At 42.1% G+C, this 17,555-nt stretch overlaps 1 protein-coding gene across 3 annotated transcripts; it reads left to right on the plus strand.

Annotated features, from left to right (window-relative positions):
- The first annotated feature begins 1,980 nt into the window (after positions 1 to 1,980).
- atp7b (ATPase copper transporting beta) lies at positions 1,981 to 16,276 on the plus strand. Of its 3 annotated transcripts, XM_057824724.1 has the most exons (21): positions 1,981 to 2,143; positions 4,568 to 5,300; positions 5,759 to 5,974; positions 6,139 to 6,302; positions 6,365 to 6,526; positions 6,593 to 6,666; positions 6,763 to 6,946; positions 7,106 to 7,339; positions 7,441 to 7,532; positions 7,612 to 7,739; positions 8,080 to 8,234; positions 8,785 to 8,919; positions 9,946 to 10,140; positions 10,212 to 10,394; positions 11,888 to 12,056; positions 12,154 to 12,294; positions 12,360 to 12,502; positions 12,589 to 12,792; positions 12,870 to 12,987; positions 14,086 to 14,188; positions 16,099 to 16,276. In XM_057824724.1, exons 1-21 carry the CDS (start codon positions 2,024 to 2,026, stop codon positions 16,274 to 16,276), a joined length of 3,831 nt encoding a protein of 1,276 aa, XP_057680707.1. In that variant the 5' UTR covers positions 1,981 to 2,023. The 3 variants fall into 3 exon arrangements, with proteins under 3 accessions (XP_057680707.1, XP_057680716.1, XP_057680726.1); XM_057824733.1 differs by lacking the exons at positions 14,086 to 14,188; positions 16,099 to 16,276 and having other exon boundaries at positions 6,593 to 6,946; positions 11,888 to 12,065; positions 12,589 to 12,681; positions 12,749 to 12,792; positions 12,870 to 12,988; XM_057824743.1 differs by lacking the exons at positions 14,086 to 14,188; positions 16,099 to 16,276 and having other exon boundaries at positions 6,593 to 6,946; positions 11,888 to 12,065; positions 12,593 to 12,681; positions 12,749 to 12,792; positions 12,870 to 12,957.
- The last annotated feature ends 1,279 nt before the right edge of the window (positions 16,277 to 17,555 follow it).

The raw sequence follows: 17,555 nt of genomic DNA on the forward strand, positions 1-17,555 counted from the left end.
TCAAAGAGGTCTTCTTCTAACGTGGTCTAACGAGGCTCCACTCGTTACCTATATTAATGGCACCTGTTTTAACTCATTTAACGGTATAAAAGACACCTGTCAGGCTAACCCTCAGTCAATCACACTCCAAACTCCACTATGGCCAAGACCAAAAGAGCTGTCGAAGGACACAGAGACAAAATTGTAGACCTGCGCCAGGCTGGGAAGACTGCAATAGGTAAAATGCTTGGTGTACAGAAATCAACTGTGGGAGCAATTCTTACAAAATGGAAGACATACAAGACCACTGATGATCTCCCTCGATCTGGGGCTCTATGCAAGATCTCACCCCGTGGCATCAAAATGATAACAAGAACGGTGAGCAAAAATCCCAGAACCACACAAGGAGACCTAGTGAATGACCTACAGAGAGCTGGGACCACAGTAACAAAGGCTACTATCAGTAATTCAATGCGCCACCAGGGACTCAAATCCTGCACTGCCAGACGTGTCCCCCTGCTGAAGCCAGTACACGTCCAGGCCCGTCTGCGGTTCCCCAGAGAGCATTTGGATGATCCAGAAGAGGACTGGGAGAATGTGTTATGGTCAGATGAAACCAAAAAAGAACTTTTAGGAAGAAACACAGGTTCTTGTGTTTGGACGAGAAAGAATACTGAATTGCATCCGAAGAACACCATACCCACTGTGATGCATGGGGGTGGAAACATCATGCTTTGGGGCTGTTTTTCTACAAAGGGACCAGGACGACTGATCTGTGTAAAGGAAAGAATGAATGGGGCCATGTTTTGAGAGATTTTGAGTGAAAATTTGCTTCCATCAGCAAGGGCATTGAAGATGAGACGTGGCTGGGTCTTTCAGCATGACAATGATCCCAAACACACAGGCAGGGCAACAAAGGAGTGGCTTCGTAAGAAGCATTTCAAGGTCCTGGAGTGGCCTATACAGTCTCCAGATCTCAACCCCATAGAAAATCTGTGGAGGGAGTTGAAAGTCCGTGTTGCCCAACTACAGCCCCAAAACATCACTGCTCTAGAGGAGATCTGCATGGAGGAATGGGCCAAAATACCAGCAACAGTGTGTGAAAAGCTTGTGAAGAGTTACAGAAAACGTTTGGCCTCCGTTATTGCCAACAAAGGGTACATAACAAAGTATTGAGATGAACTTTTGGTATTGACCAAATACTTATTTTCCACCATGATTTGCAAATAAATTCTTTAAAAATCAAACAATGTGATTTTCTGTTTTGTTTTGTTTTTTTCTCACATTGTCTCTCATGGTTGAGGTTTACCCATGTTGACAATTATAAGCATCTCTAATATTTTCAAGTGGGAGAACTTGCACAATTAGTGGTTGACTAAATACTTATTTGCCCCACTGAATATTGAAAACATTTTCCCAAAAGCATGAAAATTTGTTTTACAAACTTTGCACTGCGAATATGAAAAAAAAATACGATAAATGAAATATTTTCTATATATTTCTCTGTCTAAAAATAATTTTGGAGTTGATAAAATTGTTCGGGTCAATCCAAAAGGTGTGAGTATAAGTACAAACGCAAAACACATGGGAAACAGTTTCCTCTGTATTTGCACAAAAGAACTCAACGTATTATTTAAAATTTTACCATTGTCGTTTGCAAGGTAACACCTGTGAGAGCGCTCCAACTCTAACGGTCAGTCAAGCACGCACACTGACGCACTTGGGTCAATTTCAGAATAAAAGCTTTAAAAAAAAACATAAGCATCTCATAAAAGCGTTTAACTTCAATATTTAATGAAATAATCCAATTATTGTTTAATACATGTTTCCCCCCACCTCTGGCATGACAGGAAATGGCCAATTTGCCAAGGACGACATATTCGCTGCATGGAAAAATCACGAATGAGGATGTTGACCGCTGAGCCAGAGTGTCGTTTGACCAGCCTCGCCTCTACTTGGCGCTCACTACTGCGGACTTTTGCCCTCTCTCATTGACGGAGAAGACACGGCACCGGCGGCACGCTGGAGCCAGAACAAGTCTGACATGTTCGTGTGCAAATCGCCCAAAAGTCAGTCCGAGGATGCGTCAGCAGAGCAGATGTGTATGGTCGAGTATGGCTGTGAGACGGAACCGAACTATTCCGTGCGCACTTCAGAGCAACAAGTAGGCCTCCTCATCAGCGCATGCATTAGTGCACATATCGTCTGAATTAGTTTCTTAACACTTTTTAGTTGCGTGTGTTTTTGTACGATTCAATTTGATCATAGTTATGGACTATATTAGAAGAATAAGACAAATCAGATCTATATAATGCAAACCCTTTATTATCAGTGTCTGGTGCAGAATTTGTTTGAGGGGGAACTTTAAACGGTAATTACGTACTGTATTCACAAAATGTTGATACAAAACCCAAAGTGACATCACACATGCTTTAGCATCAAGGCTTTCAGCAGCAGCACATTGATGTGGCTATCCATACTTGGAAAAAAGCTGAATCTGCTTCTTTATTTTGTTGGCTTTTCATATGGCATTGTAGTACCTTTGTCATTCCATGGATGTGCTGTGAAATACTTCAAATACTCTTAGATAATTAAAAATGTGCAAGCTTCATAAAATGAGATTTTAAGCCACGGCAATGACAAGATGTTTACATAGATGTCAGAGGCTTGACTAACGGTGTTGGGGGGTTTCATCTCAAGGTGAGTGTGTACAATGTCTTCATTAGCTTTTTCGGGCAGGGGACTAATTTTGGTAATTTAAGAAGAATCTTAACCCCATAAAGACCTGGCATCCACATATATAGACCGCCTATTTTGGGTCACGAAGGCCTCAATATCAAAATTTGTTGTGGCTTACATTACCCAAAATGTGATGTCGACATATTTTGGCCACAGGCTTCAACTGCAGTCCACATTATTTATTCATTCATTTACTTATGAACAAATAAAATGACAATTTTGAACATAGAATGATATAATATTGAATTATATGAAATTGGGGGAAAAAAACAAAATGTTTTAAATAAAATATAGGTCAAACCAGAAATACTCTGTGGTTATGGTCCCCAATAACCCTATAAAGTTGATTTTCATTTTATTTTTTCATTTCATAGGATTTAAATAAACATTGACTTTTTTTTGTCCATTTTAACTGAGAGGGCAAGTCACTTCCAGTTAGAATAGAATAGAATAGAATAGAATAGAATGCCTTTATTGTCATGATACAGAGTACAACTAGAATTATAGCTTTGCCTTAATGTACACTATATAAGAATAGATTATATTATATAAGAATAGAGGCCTGTTAAAATGTATCGGACGCCTATTGCCTTAAATGACAGTGGAGAATTAAGTGAAAAATTAAATGGGGAACATACACATGTTTGTGCAACTGATTACTAATACACCTCACTGTTGCAGCAAAGACATTTGTGGGTGCATGCTTTTGGATCTAAATGTGTTTACTGCAGTCGGATATGCACTTTGGACAGTGAATGAGTACTTTTGAACCTCACAGACAACATCGGTGTTTGCCGTTCAATTGGACTGCAAAGTAAAGAGGACACTGGGGCGGATGCAGTGTTTGAACCCCGTAGATAGGTTTATGTGTTTGCCTAAAGTGCATGCATGCCCAGCTGTAAACCAGGAAAATCAATGTATGACCCGACCCCGGAATAAGCGGAAGATAATGGATGGATGGATGGATGGATATAAGCATTTTCTGACCTGTAGATGGCTCACATTGTCGGGCTAAAGAGCCGACTTTGATCCCTTTGAGGTGCTACTGACTGACTTTAAGCAGAGTCACATTAGAAATCATGTGAATCGTAAGTCATGTGCCTTTATAGGTTCATTTAAGGAAAGACTTTCAGCACTAAAATATTTTTTGGTATCAAAATACACAAAACCTTTAACAGTATTAAACAAAATGTAGACACATTAATACTAATAAGTTTTTGCTTTGTGACCAATTGACCATTAAAGCAAATTGAGGGTATGTTTTTCTTTAACTGTGTGTAACTGTTTAGGAAATGAGTTTTGTCTCAAATGCTGTATTTTAAATTCAAACTCCCAAATGTTTCTATTAAAAGTAATTCACCTGCATTCCAGCACTCTCTAAGTCTTCTCTGCGAGATCCTCATGGAGGGATTCTCATCACGGCCGTCTTGATGTTGTCCATGTTTTCCAAATAGCCTCCTTGAAAACCCCCTTGAGGTTGGAAATGGGGGGAAAATAATCACATTGCGCCAGATCAGTGAGTAGCGAGATTGCTCCAATATGGCGGTGTTCTTCTCAGCCCGGATGCTCATACACGTTGTCAGTGAAGCAGATAAGTTGTCCCTGCTGCAACTCTTGCTTCAAGCAATTGCCTCACGATCTCTTTGTAGATATTCAATTTCATCATCTGGTCCACATGGAATGTGAAAATTCTGTGTTTGAAATGTATCTTTTTTGACAACAGTCATTTAACAGTTCTCTTTTACTTATAGAATTTTCACTTGGTTTTAGCATGTTTCAAAAACACAAGGTAAGGTGGACTCCCTTGTCTATCATATCTGGACATGATGCTTCTCTCTTGTCTTTCCAGCAAGGCCATGACAACTTGGCTTATGAGCATGGCAGCCAAAATGACCTCTGCTCTTCAGTCAAAACCTCCACAGAAACCTTTAAACTCCTGGGCATTGCCCCGGAGCACCCCATCCATGCCGTCGTGGAAAGCAAGATCTCCAGGCTGAATGGCGTGCTAGCGGTCAGCTCAGCTGTTACAAGCCGGCTGACCAAGGTGGACTACTTGAGTTCTATGATCTCTGCTGCAGAGATAGCTCAGGAACTGTGCAAGATGGGCTTCCATGTGGAGTCAGGGGTGTGGATCAGTGTGAATGGCATGCGTCGCCATTCTTGCATGGAGACTATCGAGCAGCATGTGACCTCTCTGCGTGGCGTCTTACATGTTCGGGTGTCACTTGAGGAGGGTAAAGCACTGGTTGTATTCCAACCACTTCTCATCACACGACAGGAGGTCAGAGACAAAATTGGGGATTTGGGATTTGTAGCTACGTTACTGGATGATGATCCATCTGGAGCTATCAGCCACTGGCAGACGGATGCAACCCAAAATGTGACCGTTTGGATTGGAGGAATGACTTGCAACTCCTGTGTACAGTCCATAGAGGGGAACATCTCTCAGATTATGGGTGTCTACTCCATTGAGGTGTCACTTAAAGAAGAAAAGGGAACAATTACATTTGACCCTGGCCTAACAGGGCCAGAGCAGCTCAGCGTCGCTATTGAGGACATGGGCTTTAATGCATCACTCCGAGGTTGGTATACATGATAAAATACTGCAATCCTGCTCTAAATTGCAGCTTCTGAGAATTAAAAAGGATATAACGATGAAAAAATAAAACATGCACCATTTAAGTGTGATCTTATATTTAGAATGTGGAGTGTAAGACAGGATGTGTTGAATGTCAGGGCCAGTCACCCTTAAGTTGGCCTCGCATCGGCTACCATAGAAACAACCCAGCCTTGCACGCTTGCCAATGTGACATGAAGAGCTCTTCTGGGGGTCTTTCTTTTAGGATTAAAGTCAGCGGCAGCTTATATAATGCATAATTAACTACAGAGAGGTCAAGCACAGCTTTAAAATCCTGCCGTCACATGAAGATTTCATTCATTTAAGTTTGGGAAGGTGAAAGATGCCCGATGTGGAACTTTTAAATGAGAAAATAAAGCCATGCAATAAGTCCTAATTTCTTGGCCATTTTGTGTTTATCAGAACCTTTCCAGCCTCAAGAAGCATCGTTAAGCCATGAACTCTCTGACCTTTCTGACCGGTCTTGTAGAACGGAATTTAGCAATGGCACCGTATGTCATTCCACTCCTGCAAACCAGCAGACTGGAACTAAAGAGCAAAAGTGCTTCATCAGTGTGAATGGAATGACCTGCGCCTCGTGTGTGGCCAACATTGAGAGAAACCTACTAAAACATCAGGGTGAGTTGTGTAAAGTAGTTGAGAAATGGGAAGAAAAAACATTAAATGGGAATCTTTAAACATAAATGAAACAAATGTACTCTTTGAAAAATGAAACATTTTGTTTATACATCTCAGCTACCTTCCAGTTGCAAGACAGATAGTTATTGCCATTTCACCTTTAGGGATCATCTCCGTTTTGGTGTCATTGATGGCTGGAAAAGCAGAGGTGAAATACAATCCTGACGTGATTGACGTTCCCGCTGTGACTCAGCTTATAGAGGATCTGGGTTTTGGTGCCAAGTCCATCGACGACAACAGAACCACACATGGGGAACTGGACCTCATTGTGAGTTAATTTACTATACCACTAGTGTTTTTTAAAGTTACTTTCCTTCACTTCACTTACAGATAATTGGAATGACATGCACGTCCTGTACCCACAATATTGAGTCCAAGCTCAACACAACTAAAGGGATCATTTGTGCCTCTGTGGCCTTGACAACCAAAACAGCAAGCATTCAATTTGACCCAGACGTACTGGGACCTCGAGATATAATCAAGATCATTCAGGTGAAAAGTGAAATTCTTACTGTGAGTCTTTCTCTGCTATATCTTGACGTACATTTTTCCCTTTAGGACCTTGGCTTTGAAGCCAGTCTGAAGAAGGTGGGGGTCAAAAGCAATCTTGACCACTCCGAAGAGATTCGACAGCAAGTATCTGGTCACCTTGTTGTTGCAGCAAATTTATTAAGAAGTTATTTTAAATGCAATGGTAAAAAGAAAGCGTTTGCTTTTGATGCTTGCAGATGGAAGACTTCATTCCTGCTTAGCCTAGTCTTTGGTCTGCCTGTAATGGGCCTCATGATCTACATGATGGTGATGGACAGTCAGCATCAGCAGCATGGCGGTGTCATGCCAGAGGAGCAAAGCCTGCTGCCAGGCCTTTCTGTCCTAAATCTGACCTTCTTCCTGCTGTGTACGCCTGTCCAGGTACAATTCTTGCCACCACATTAGTGACGACCAAATTGTGGTACCCATGCTGATTGAGGCTTTTTCTTTTGGCATGTTCAAAAAGTTTGAAAACCACTGGTCTACATCTTAAAGACTCCTTTTAATTGACATCATTCTCTCGGCCTTGCATTCCACCAGGTGTTCGGTGGCCGGTACTTCTACATCCAGGCATATCGCTCTTTGAAACATGGCACAGCTAACATGGATGTCCTTATTGTGCTGGCCACCTCCATCGCATACATTTACTCTTGCGTTGTGCTCATTGTGGCCATGGCAGAACAAGCCAGTCAGAGCCCAGTCACATTTTTTGACACACCACCAATGCTTTTCGTTTTCATTGCACTGGGGCGGTGGCTGGAGAATCTGGCCAAGGTAGAGAAAAATCCACAATTTGTAAACTATCCACCCAAAAGGCCACTATACAGCAAGGAAACCATATGTTGTTCACCCAAGTCATGTTTCTTCACTATTAGAGTAAAACCTCTGCGGCTTTGGCCAAGTTAATGTCACTACAAGCCACCGATGCAACTGTGGTCACAATGGGACCTGACCACTCCGTTATCAGGTGAAAAATCACACATATAAAGTACGCAAAACAAGATATGTGCTAGATTTTAATTTTATTTCACATTGCTTATCCTCAGTGAGGAGCAAGTGTTAGTGGAGCTGGTACAACGGGGTGATGTTGTGAAGGTGGCGCCAGGAGGGAAGTTTCCTGTGGATGGAAAAGTAATTGAAGGAAGCTCAATGGCAGACGAGTCTTTAATCACAGGTAATTCATTATTTAGTGCATTCATCTGTATGGCATATCCTCAGTGGACTTAGCATATTTACATATCATCTCTGTGTGCCGTTTGCATTAATGAGTACTTTTGCTTTCAGTCCTCATGCCTAAAACATTTTTTGTGGTTAATTAAAGACTCCAAATTGCCCATAACAGTGAACATGTGTTTACTTGACGATACAGTATGTGTCCAGTGACTGGCTGCCAACAAATCCAGGCATAGGCTCCAGTTACCAACAGCCTTGTATAGAGAACGGTTGAGTGGATTGGATGAGTGGATGAGTAAGTGGGAATTCTTTAAAATGCATTTCTTTCACACCTCCATCAGGAGAGCCGATGCCTGTCAGTAAGAAGGTGGGCAGCTCGGTGATTGCCGGCTCCATCAATGCTCATGGCGCTCTTCTTGTGGAGGCCACCCACGTTGGCGCAGACACAACCCTGTCACAAATAGTCAAACTGGTGGAGGAAGCCCAAACTTCCAAGGTTAGTCATTGTGCATTTGTGAGTGCTTTATAGCAGTGGTCTCCACTGTGGGGGAGCACCTAACACTGCTAAATGCGTTCTAACTACACACACAATAAGAAAATATCACACATTGTGAATTTATGACAGAAACTATGGCGAATGTTCATCTTGTGCTCCTGTCGTCAGATGACAATTGGCATCCATCTCGTTTTGTTTTAGTCTCCCAAGACAAGTTTTCAGCATGTCATTATGACATCATCGTCATGAGAAAATTGTTCATTGACGAAACATTTTCGTTATTGTCATAGTTGACAAAACAACACTGGACTAGGGGGCACCATTATTGCCTTATGCCTAACTAAGTGGCTGCTATTTACAGAGATTGATGTCCAACTCATTTGAACTGTGAGGGTTGGCAGTGAATCCTTACTGTCAGTCCTCCCAATTCAAACAGATTGAATGTACATACTGTATATTGCTGAAGTAAAACGTAGGTGTGTGCCCTACTTCAGATGTCTTGGTTTAATGTAGCTAAATCCCAATCACTCCTACTCTTTTCTTCCCCCAGGCTCCCATTCAGCAGTTTGCTGACCGACTCAGCGGATATTTTGTGCCCTTCATTATTGTGGTCTCTCTTCTAACTCTGGTAGCGTGGCTTGCTGTCGGCTTTGTCAACTTTGACATTGTGAGAGAAAACTTCCCGGTAGGTGTGCACTGTGCCTACCCTTATATTCAAGAATACTCACCCCCCCACACAACTACCCCCCCCCCCCAACCCCCCCGGGCTGGCTGGGTGGGGGCCGTGGCCCTGGGTTGGCACCCGCGTGGCATCTCCGCTCGTCTGCGTGGCTGTCGCGCACCTGGTGGGGCTCGCGTGCGGCTGGATGTAATAGGGCGCTCTCGGGTGGGGGGTCCCGGTGCTGGGATTGGCGATGGGGTGGCGTAGGGTCGGTCGCCACCGGGCTTACACTCACAAGGGATTCACATGATTACTGGATTCTGGATCACAGAGCTGATTTGTGTACACTCTACCCCTTTCAGTCACTTAGCTTACAGACTCCCCCACACCCGTCCCCCTCTTTCCCTGGTCAACAGGTTCCCCACATGGTGTCAACCAGAAATACATCTAGCTGACGAACATATTAGTAGTTAGTATAGAAGTTCAATGTATTTCTTGTTGTAGTTTGTGTTTCTTTTTGTTTCTTCTCTTGTGTTTCTTTTCTTCTGTTCTCCCATAACCCCTTCCTGTTTGCAGCTTTGTCATAATAAATGAGGTATGTTGAATGATCACAGTGGGAGTATGTTAGACTCTCAATGTGAAACAGAAAAGAATACTTTGTTACTGCTTAAATAGATATAGTATGTCAGGAATATTTTCTTTATTTGAGAATACACTTTTCCTCATGACTTTTTACGCTTACTCGCTGCATTTAAAACACATACCTGTATCTGCACTTTCTGTACTTTGTATAAATAGGCTAATTACTGTAGTTTCTCAATCTTGGCAGATGAAGAAAACACAAAAAAACGTAAATAGCGACAGGAAAAGTCAAGCACACTGGAGATCTTGTTTGTTTGAGATCTCAGGGTGTTTTGAAGTAGGGGGGAAAAGGGACAATAGCGATGTGAAGGAACGTTTAAAATAACGCAATATCTTTTGCAAGCTCTGTTCACATTCAATCAAAAATCAGGTAAAGATTAATGCTGTGCACATGCTATTTCTTTACAGGGTTATAATATCAACATATCCCAGGCAGAAGTCATCATCCGGTTTGCCTTCCAGGCATCCATCACGGTTCTTTCTATTGCATGCCCCTGTTCTTTGGGGCTGGCGACCCCGACAGCAGTTATGGTGGGCACCGGGGTGGGAGCGCAGAACGGGATTCTCATCAAAGGAGGCGAGCCTCTGGAAATGGCGCATAAGGCAAAGCAAATTGATTTTAGCTTCACTATGTGAGGTTGAAAATTATTACTTGACTTTCACTTTCCCTTTAGATCAATGTAGTGATGTTTGATAAGACCGGGACAATCACTAATGGCGTGCCGCGTGTGACGCGCGTGTTGGTGCTATGGGAGATGGCCCGAATGCCTCTAAGAAAGATCCTGGCAGTGGTGGGAACAGCAGAGGCCAGCAGTGAGCACCCACTTGGCATTGCAGTTGCCAAGCACTGTAAAGGAGTGAGTGTTTTCCATTATTTCTTGGTTTACTGAAGTCAAGTCAGTTTCATTTTTACAGTTCTATTTCACAGCAAAATGTATCTCAAAGCACTTTTTGCTGAACCTCACATTAGTAGAGTACTTGGCAATGTAGCCAAGGAAAGACTTATTAGCGCAAGAACGCTTAGGGAGGGCACCTGCCTTTGCTGGTTGGGTTGCAATGGAAAGACACTAGAGTGATGGATGGTAAAGAGGTGGAATCTTAATTATAATCACAATTTTGGCACCACAATTAAATTAGCTTGATTGTTTCCGATTTGTACATTTAAAATGTGGGCTCTGATGCACATTTCATCAAGCACCTTCTCAACCAATTGCCACCCAACCAGTAGGGGGAGAAGAAGAGTGCATGAGAAAAGCTTGATTTATACTGCTTGAATAACAAATGGGCACCCCTGCTCCGTAATGGCAAGTGGGAAAAAAATGGAGAAGAGCATAATATGAGGGGTAAATGCATCAAAAGTGTCCAGTGCAGATTCTTGACTCTTGACACCTTGTCCAGTGCAGATTCTTGACTCTTGACAAGGTGATGATGCTGGTACTTTTGTTTGGTGCTGTTCCAGTGAGATTTACAAAGATGACTGCCTGAAGAAAACGTTCAAATTCCCTCAGTCCTTGATAATATGTGGCTGCATGTCAGGCAAAGGCACTGGGCAGATGGCTGTTGTTAAATCTTCAATTAGTGCACAAGTTTACATTGAAATTTTAGAAAGCTTTCTTATCCCTTCAATTGAAAATATGTTTGTCATTTTCCAAGATGACAATGCATCATGCCACAGAGCTAAAAATGTTAAAGCATTCCTTGGAGAAAGACTCATCCAGTCAATGTCATGGCCTGCAAATAGCCCAGATCTCAACCCCATTGAACACTTGTGGTGGAAATTGAAAAAAATGGTCCACAGCAAGGCTCCGACCTGCGAGGATGATCTGGCAACTGCGATCATAGAGAGTTGGCACCAAATTGATGAAGAATACTCATCAAGTCCATGCCTCAGAGACTGCAAGCTGTCATAAAACCCAGAGGTGGTGCAACTAAATACTAGAAATGTGTTTTGATGGTTATTTCTTTGTTTGTTTTTCATGATTCCATATTTTTTTCCTCAGAATGGAGCATTTCCATATATATTTCCCTGCACTTGCTCTATACAAGTAACATTTACTGACCAGCACAATGTTTTTTATTCATTTATTTTAGTGTTTCTTAATACTAAAGAGTTGCACATTTGAACTAATTCATTATTTTTTTCAAGCTTTTTATCTGAGTTTGTTCTACATGATAGAATGTCTGAGTGCTCGTCCGAGACTGGTGATTCCATACTTTTGCTAGGGGTTGTGTAAGCTTTTTCAGAAAGATTCATGTTTGGTCTAGAATCCTGAACAATGACTCCACAGAAAAGGAACCAGATAGCAAAAGGCATCAGTAGGTAGTTGAGTGTCATTGTTTGTGTTTACAGGAGCTGGGCTCTGATGTGCTGGGTTACTGCCAAGACTTCCAAGCAGTGCCCGGCTGTGGGATCAGCTGTCAGGTTACCAATGTGGACCACCTGCTGCCACCGCAGAGCGAACGGCAGTTCCTGTTACCGGGGGCATACACAGATGAGGCAGCAGAAATGCCGAATGCAGGTCCAATGAGTCAGTGATGTCACAAATAATATTTGCTGACTTAAAATACATTATAATGTTTTTTAAAAGTTAAAAAAAAAATCTACCTGACTTACAGGTGAGATTGTAGGTTACTCTGTCCTCATTGGGAACAGAGAGTGGATGAGGAGGAATGGCCACCATGTTGGAGCAGATTTGGATGCGGCCATGTCTAGCCATGAGGCAAAGGGGCAGACGTCTATTCTGGTGGCTATAGATGGTAAGCAAAAGAAGAAAAGAAGTATCCTGGACAAGCTGCATTCTATCCTACTGTCATCTCTACAGGTGTACTGTGCGCCATGATCGCCATTGCAGACACAGTAAAGTCGGAGTCTGCCTTGGCAGTGCACACACTCCAAAGCATGGGCATTCAGGTGGCCATGATAACAGGGGACAACAGACGCACAGCTAAAGCCATAGCTGCACAGGTTATTGGACTTAAAGGAGTTTGAATAGAAGATTGAGCATTTAACCCTCACAGCCTTTCACGTTCAGGTGTGTTTATTCACTGTAGGTAGGGATCAGGAAAGTGTTTGCAGAGGTCCTACCCTCACACAAAGTGGCCAAAGTGCAGGAGCTCCAGGAACAAGGCTTGCATGTGGCCATGGTAGGAGACGGCGTCAACGATTCGCCTGCCCTTGCCCGCGCTGATGTTGGCATTGCTATCGGTACAGGCACTGACGTGGCCATCGAAGCAGCGGATATAGTTCTTATTAGAGTATGTGTCATCCTATTTACAGATTGCCATACCCATGTCATGTTACACCATTATGTGTTATTGTGTTTGTTCTGCAGAATGACCTCCTGGACGTCGTGGCCAGTATCGAGCTGTCCAAGAGGACTGTGCGGAGGATACGGATAAACTTTTTCTTTGCTGTTATCTACAACCTTGTCGGAATACCCATTGCTGCAGGTGAGCACTTACAGTGTATCACAAAAGTGAGTACACCCCTCACATTTCAGCAGATATTTAAGTACAGTATATCTTTTCATGGGACAACATTGACAAAATTACACTTTGACACAATGAAAAGTAGTCTGTGTGCAGCTTATATAATTTATTTCAACTCAAAATATAGCCATTCATATCTAAATCCCTGGCAACAAAAGTGAGTACACCCCTTAGAAACTACGTACATCCCTAGATGTCCAAATTGAGTACTGCTTGTCATTTTCCCTCCAAAATGTCATGTGACTCGTTACAGGAGTGCTGTCAGCATTGCTGCCGAGATTGAAGAGGTGGGGGGTCAGCCTGTTAGTGCTTAGACCGTACGCCACACTCTACATCAAATTGGTGTGCATGGGTGTCACCCCAGGAGGAAGCCTCTTCTGAAGACGGTACACAAGAAATCCCGCAAACAGTTTGCTGAAGACATGTCAACAAAGCACATTAATTACTGGAACCGTGTCCTATGGTCTGATGAGACGGGCTGGGTTGCTTGTGTACAGTCTTCAGAAGAGGCTTCCTTCTGGGGTGACAGCCATGCACACCAATTTGATGTAGAGTGCGGCGTATGGTCTGAGCACTAACAGGCTGACCCCCCACTTCTTCAATCTCTGCAGCAATACTGACAGCTCTCCTGTAACGAGTCACATGACATTTTGGAGGGAATATGACAAGCAGTACTCAATTTGGACATTTAGTGATGTTCATAGTTTCTAAGGGGTGTACTCACTTTTGTTGCTAGGGGATTAGATATTAATGGCTGTATTTTGAGTTATTTTGAGGGGGAAATAAGTTAACTGAAGTTTATAAGCTGCACACAGACTACTTTTCATTGTGTCAAAGTGTCATTTTGTCAGTGCTGTCCCATGAAAAGATACTTAAATGTCTGCGAAATGGGAGGGGTGTACTCACTTTTGTGATTCACTGTAGGTGGTATCATATAAAGGTAAATCAGTCTTCAGTGGTGCTTCCACTTACAATTATTAAATGAAAAGATCAAAAGTAGGTACCATTGTATGTGTCTGGAAAGCTGGGCCTAACCACCCTCTGTTCTGCCCACTTTAGGGATGTTTATGCCTGCTGGTCTGGTGCTTCAACCGTGGATGGGCTCAGCTGCAATGGCCACCTCATCACTTTCTGTGGTGCTGTCATCTTTGCTGCTCAGATTGTGAGTTCTGCTTCATTATTACATTGTGTGTTTATGTGAATTTGTATGTTCTCACCGGGCTTGTATAGGTCTACTCTGGCCTCCTTCCACATGACAAAAACATGCATTAGTTCAGGCTTCACAGCACCTTATGTCCAAATTCTGTTGGCGTACATTTCAGCTGACCCGTGTATTCAATTGGAAAGCAGTATGGAAAATGAATGCATGAATGGAATGATGCCATTTGTGTTTTGGCAGCTATTACTACAGTGGTGTGGATTAGTTACACACTTACCAGACTTGTCTTTATGTCATTATGTAGCTCCCAGATACAAAGTCCAACTTGGTCAGGTACGATATCTTGAAATTAGCCTTTTATTTCATTATATTTTTAGTTGGGTAGGAGAAAAGAGCACCTCAAGGGAAAAAGACACAGATGTACCGTATTTTTCAGACTACAAGTCGCACCTGAGTATAAGTCTCACCAGCCATAAAATGCCCAGCGAAGAGAAAAAAAACATAAATAAGACGCACCGGAGTATAAGTCGCATGTTTGGGGGAAATTTACTTGATAAAATCCAACACATAGAACAGATGTCATCTTGAAAGGCAATTTAATATAAAAATACAATAGAGAACAACATGCTGAATAAGTGTACAGTGTACAGTGCATGAACAACGAAATGCGAATATACTGTCCTCACCAGGACGCTACGGCTCGGTCCTAGCTATACAGCGAGCTAAACTCCCAAATGACCATGCTGGACGTCCGTATAATTTGCTGAATCAATTTCGTCCTCGATACCAAACAGGTTCGCATCAACGTAAATTAACGATAATTGGGTGCTATTACAGCAATGCCACAAACGGTTAACATGCGTTCACTAGCATTAGCACATCGTTCAAACAACCACACAACTGGCTCTAATTGTCCGATCGCGGGTGGAAAACACACAACAACATCAGAAAAGATGATACACACAGGCGTTGCCTCTGTAGAGATATTTTACAAGCATAAACAATGAACGTAGGTTCGCAGTCGTGTTTCTTTCTCGCTAACTCGCCCACTCACTCAGACCTGCGTAGCTTTAAGTCTTCTTCTGGTGTGTGAGCGCTCTTCTTCGCGTAAACACGTGGGCGTGAAAGCGCCACAAACTAAAAGCATGCATTTCAATATAAAAAAGTCAATAATACAATTGAACACACATTGCCAAAGGCAGAACACGAACATGGCCATAGCTATTACGTTATTCAAATAACTAAAGCATAAAGAACATGCTAACAAGTTTACCAAACCATCAGTGTCACTCCAAAACACCTAAATAACATGTGAAATTATATCATAATGTGTTAATAATTTCACACATAAGTCGTTCCAGAGTATAAGTCGCACCCCCAGCCAAACTATGAAAAAAACTGCGACTTATAGTCCTCAAAATACGGTGCTGAAAAAAACGCAAACAACTCAGAAAGTTTCCACAGCAACCGTCTAGTTGTTAGACAGTGAAAACAACTACCACCAGATTTCCCACACAATCGTTTTGACATAAAAAATGAGAAAACAAGAATTTGTAATTTAATCTTTTTACGCAAATCTGAGGCAACTCACTTGGGTCCCTTTGAGAGCTCAGAAATTATTTAAATCAAACATTCAACCACTGAAAGAATATTCTCTTCACATTAATGTAAGTAAATAACCTTAACTTTAAACTGGTAATTTTTACAAAACAGTCCATTTTTAAATAAAAAATAACAATAGTATTTACAGTATACTGTATTTAGCATAATTTCTGTCAAGATATGAACCTGCTTTTAAGTTACAGGAGCTGAAGCACATAACGTAGTGATTTTCTAACATATTTGTCAAGTGCTATATGTATTTATGTCGACTAAAAGCATCCAATCAGATGAGTGGGACCGGTGTCTTCCAGATACAAAAAAACATCGGTGGAGCTGTATGAGGTAAGAGCAAGAGGCGTAATGCGGAGTCTTCAGTCCTCACAGATCAGCACATATCCGAGACTAGAAGGTCACCTACGCAGTCCGATGGCAGGTCCTGCAACTAAATCCTGGGAACAGCACGTTGCCAATGGCACGCTCGTTTTATAGTACAGTATCTCTGTATATTTATGTGAATAAAGATTTCCAAAGTAATTCTTTGTTGTGTGGCGCATCTCTGAGAGCAGTCAAGTGTGGAACAGAAGAACAGTGAGGCATATTAACAAATATTACTCGTGTTCAAAATGATTTTGGTTATAATTTAAAGTGCATGTGACACGAAAAAGTATGTTTATTTCATAATACACGCGGTATTTTATGCTCCTGAATGATATGGACCGCTTGGATGTGTGTGGAAGCGGACGCTATATTTATTTAGTTTTTTTAATCCTGCCCCATGAAAATGAGTGACTTCCAGCTTCGGTCTTGCATTGAGGAAGAGGGCGCTGTGATGTGTACGGGTGAAGTCGTCCTCTTCACTAAACAGCGGTACTGTTGTGTATGAGGACTAAGGATTCAGCGGATTTTGTGAATTAATATGTTTATTTTTCGCATCACGCCAGCCAAATAGCTCCAGAAAAATCGTGCTTTATGAGGAAGAGGCGTGTGCGCCTTTTTGGAGTTTCAAAAGGTTCCCATTCACTGTGGATATTGGCCAAAACAAGCCCTACTACTGTGGGACCATTGGACTTACGAGGAAGTGAGTAAACATCTTGTTTTGTATTATGTCAAATACGAATACAGCGATTGCAAAGTAAACACTACAAACTTTCTGTAAATAAAGGACTACTTATGTTTGATCATTGATAGGCATATAAAAAGCTCTCCTCATGCAAATTAGCTGCACGTTAGCTGCACAACAACTGCAGCTGCCGTCCTCCGGGGAACGAACTGTAAATTGCTCTCCGCCGGGCGGTTTGCCGATCTGCGTAGATAATCGACAACCCAGTCGTCATGTCAAATAATCCAGGCTTGTTATGTGTGATTTTCCGTTTCAAAGACTTTGAAACATCACTCGGTTCGGGTTAGCATGTCGGCTAGCTGTCACGCCTCTTGGTTTGTTTACATTCTCCGAAGCCGGGGAAGGGAAATGACATATGTCCGATTTAGGTGTCATAAAATATCGTTCGGGAGGTGCGACAGTAAAGGTGAAGTCGACAGTTTTGACCATTATGGAGTAATTTTGCCATGTCGTCCTGAACAAGTGCATTTTTATTATTTCATATTCCATTTAGCACGAGACTGTTATTTGTCATGACCATGCCATTTATTTAGCAATTGGGGAAAATACTTGGATAAAAAGAATATCCTGTAAAAATATTGAAGTAAAGAGACAGAAACAATGACATTTTGCAGCTCTCTTCATCGCGTTTTCCTCGTTGTGCGTAGT

Source organism: Corythoichthys intestinalis, chromosome 2 (genome assembly GCF_030265065.1).
Source record: "Corythoichthys intestinalis isolate RoL2023-P3 chromosome 2, ASM3026506v1, whole genome shotgun sequence".
NCBI lineage: Eukaryota > Metazoa > Chordata > Actinopteri > Syngnathiformes > Syngnathidae > Corythoichthys > Corythoichthys intestinalis.

What these genes read in the sequence shown, in the direction of transcription:
- atp7b (XM_057824724.1), top strand. Translation starts at nt 2,024, where the DNA reads ATGTTCGTGTGCAAATCGCCCAAAAGTCAGTCCGAGGATGCGTCAGCA. An exon ending in CTTTAATGCATCACTCCGAG is followed by an intron (nt 5,301 to 5,758) that starts GTTGGTATACAT and finishes TGTGTTTATCAG; the next exon opens with AACCTTTCCAGCCTCAAGAA. An exon ending in AGCAGAAATGCCGAATGCAG is followed by an intron (nt 12,057 to 12,153) that starts GTCCAATGAGTC and finishes CCTGACTTACAG; the next exon opens with GTGAGATTGTAGGTTACTCT.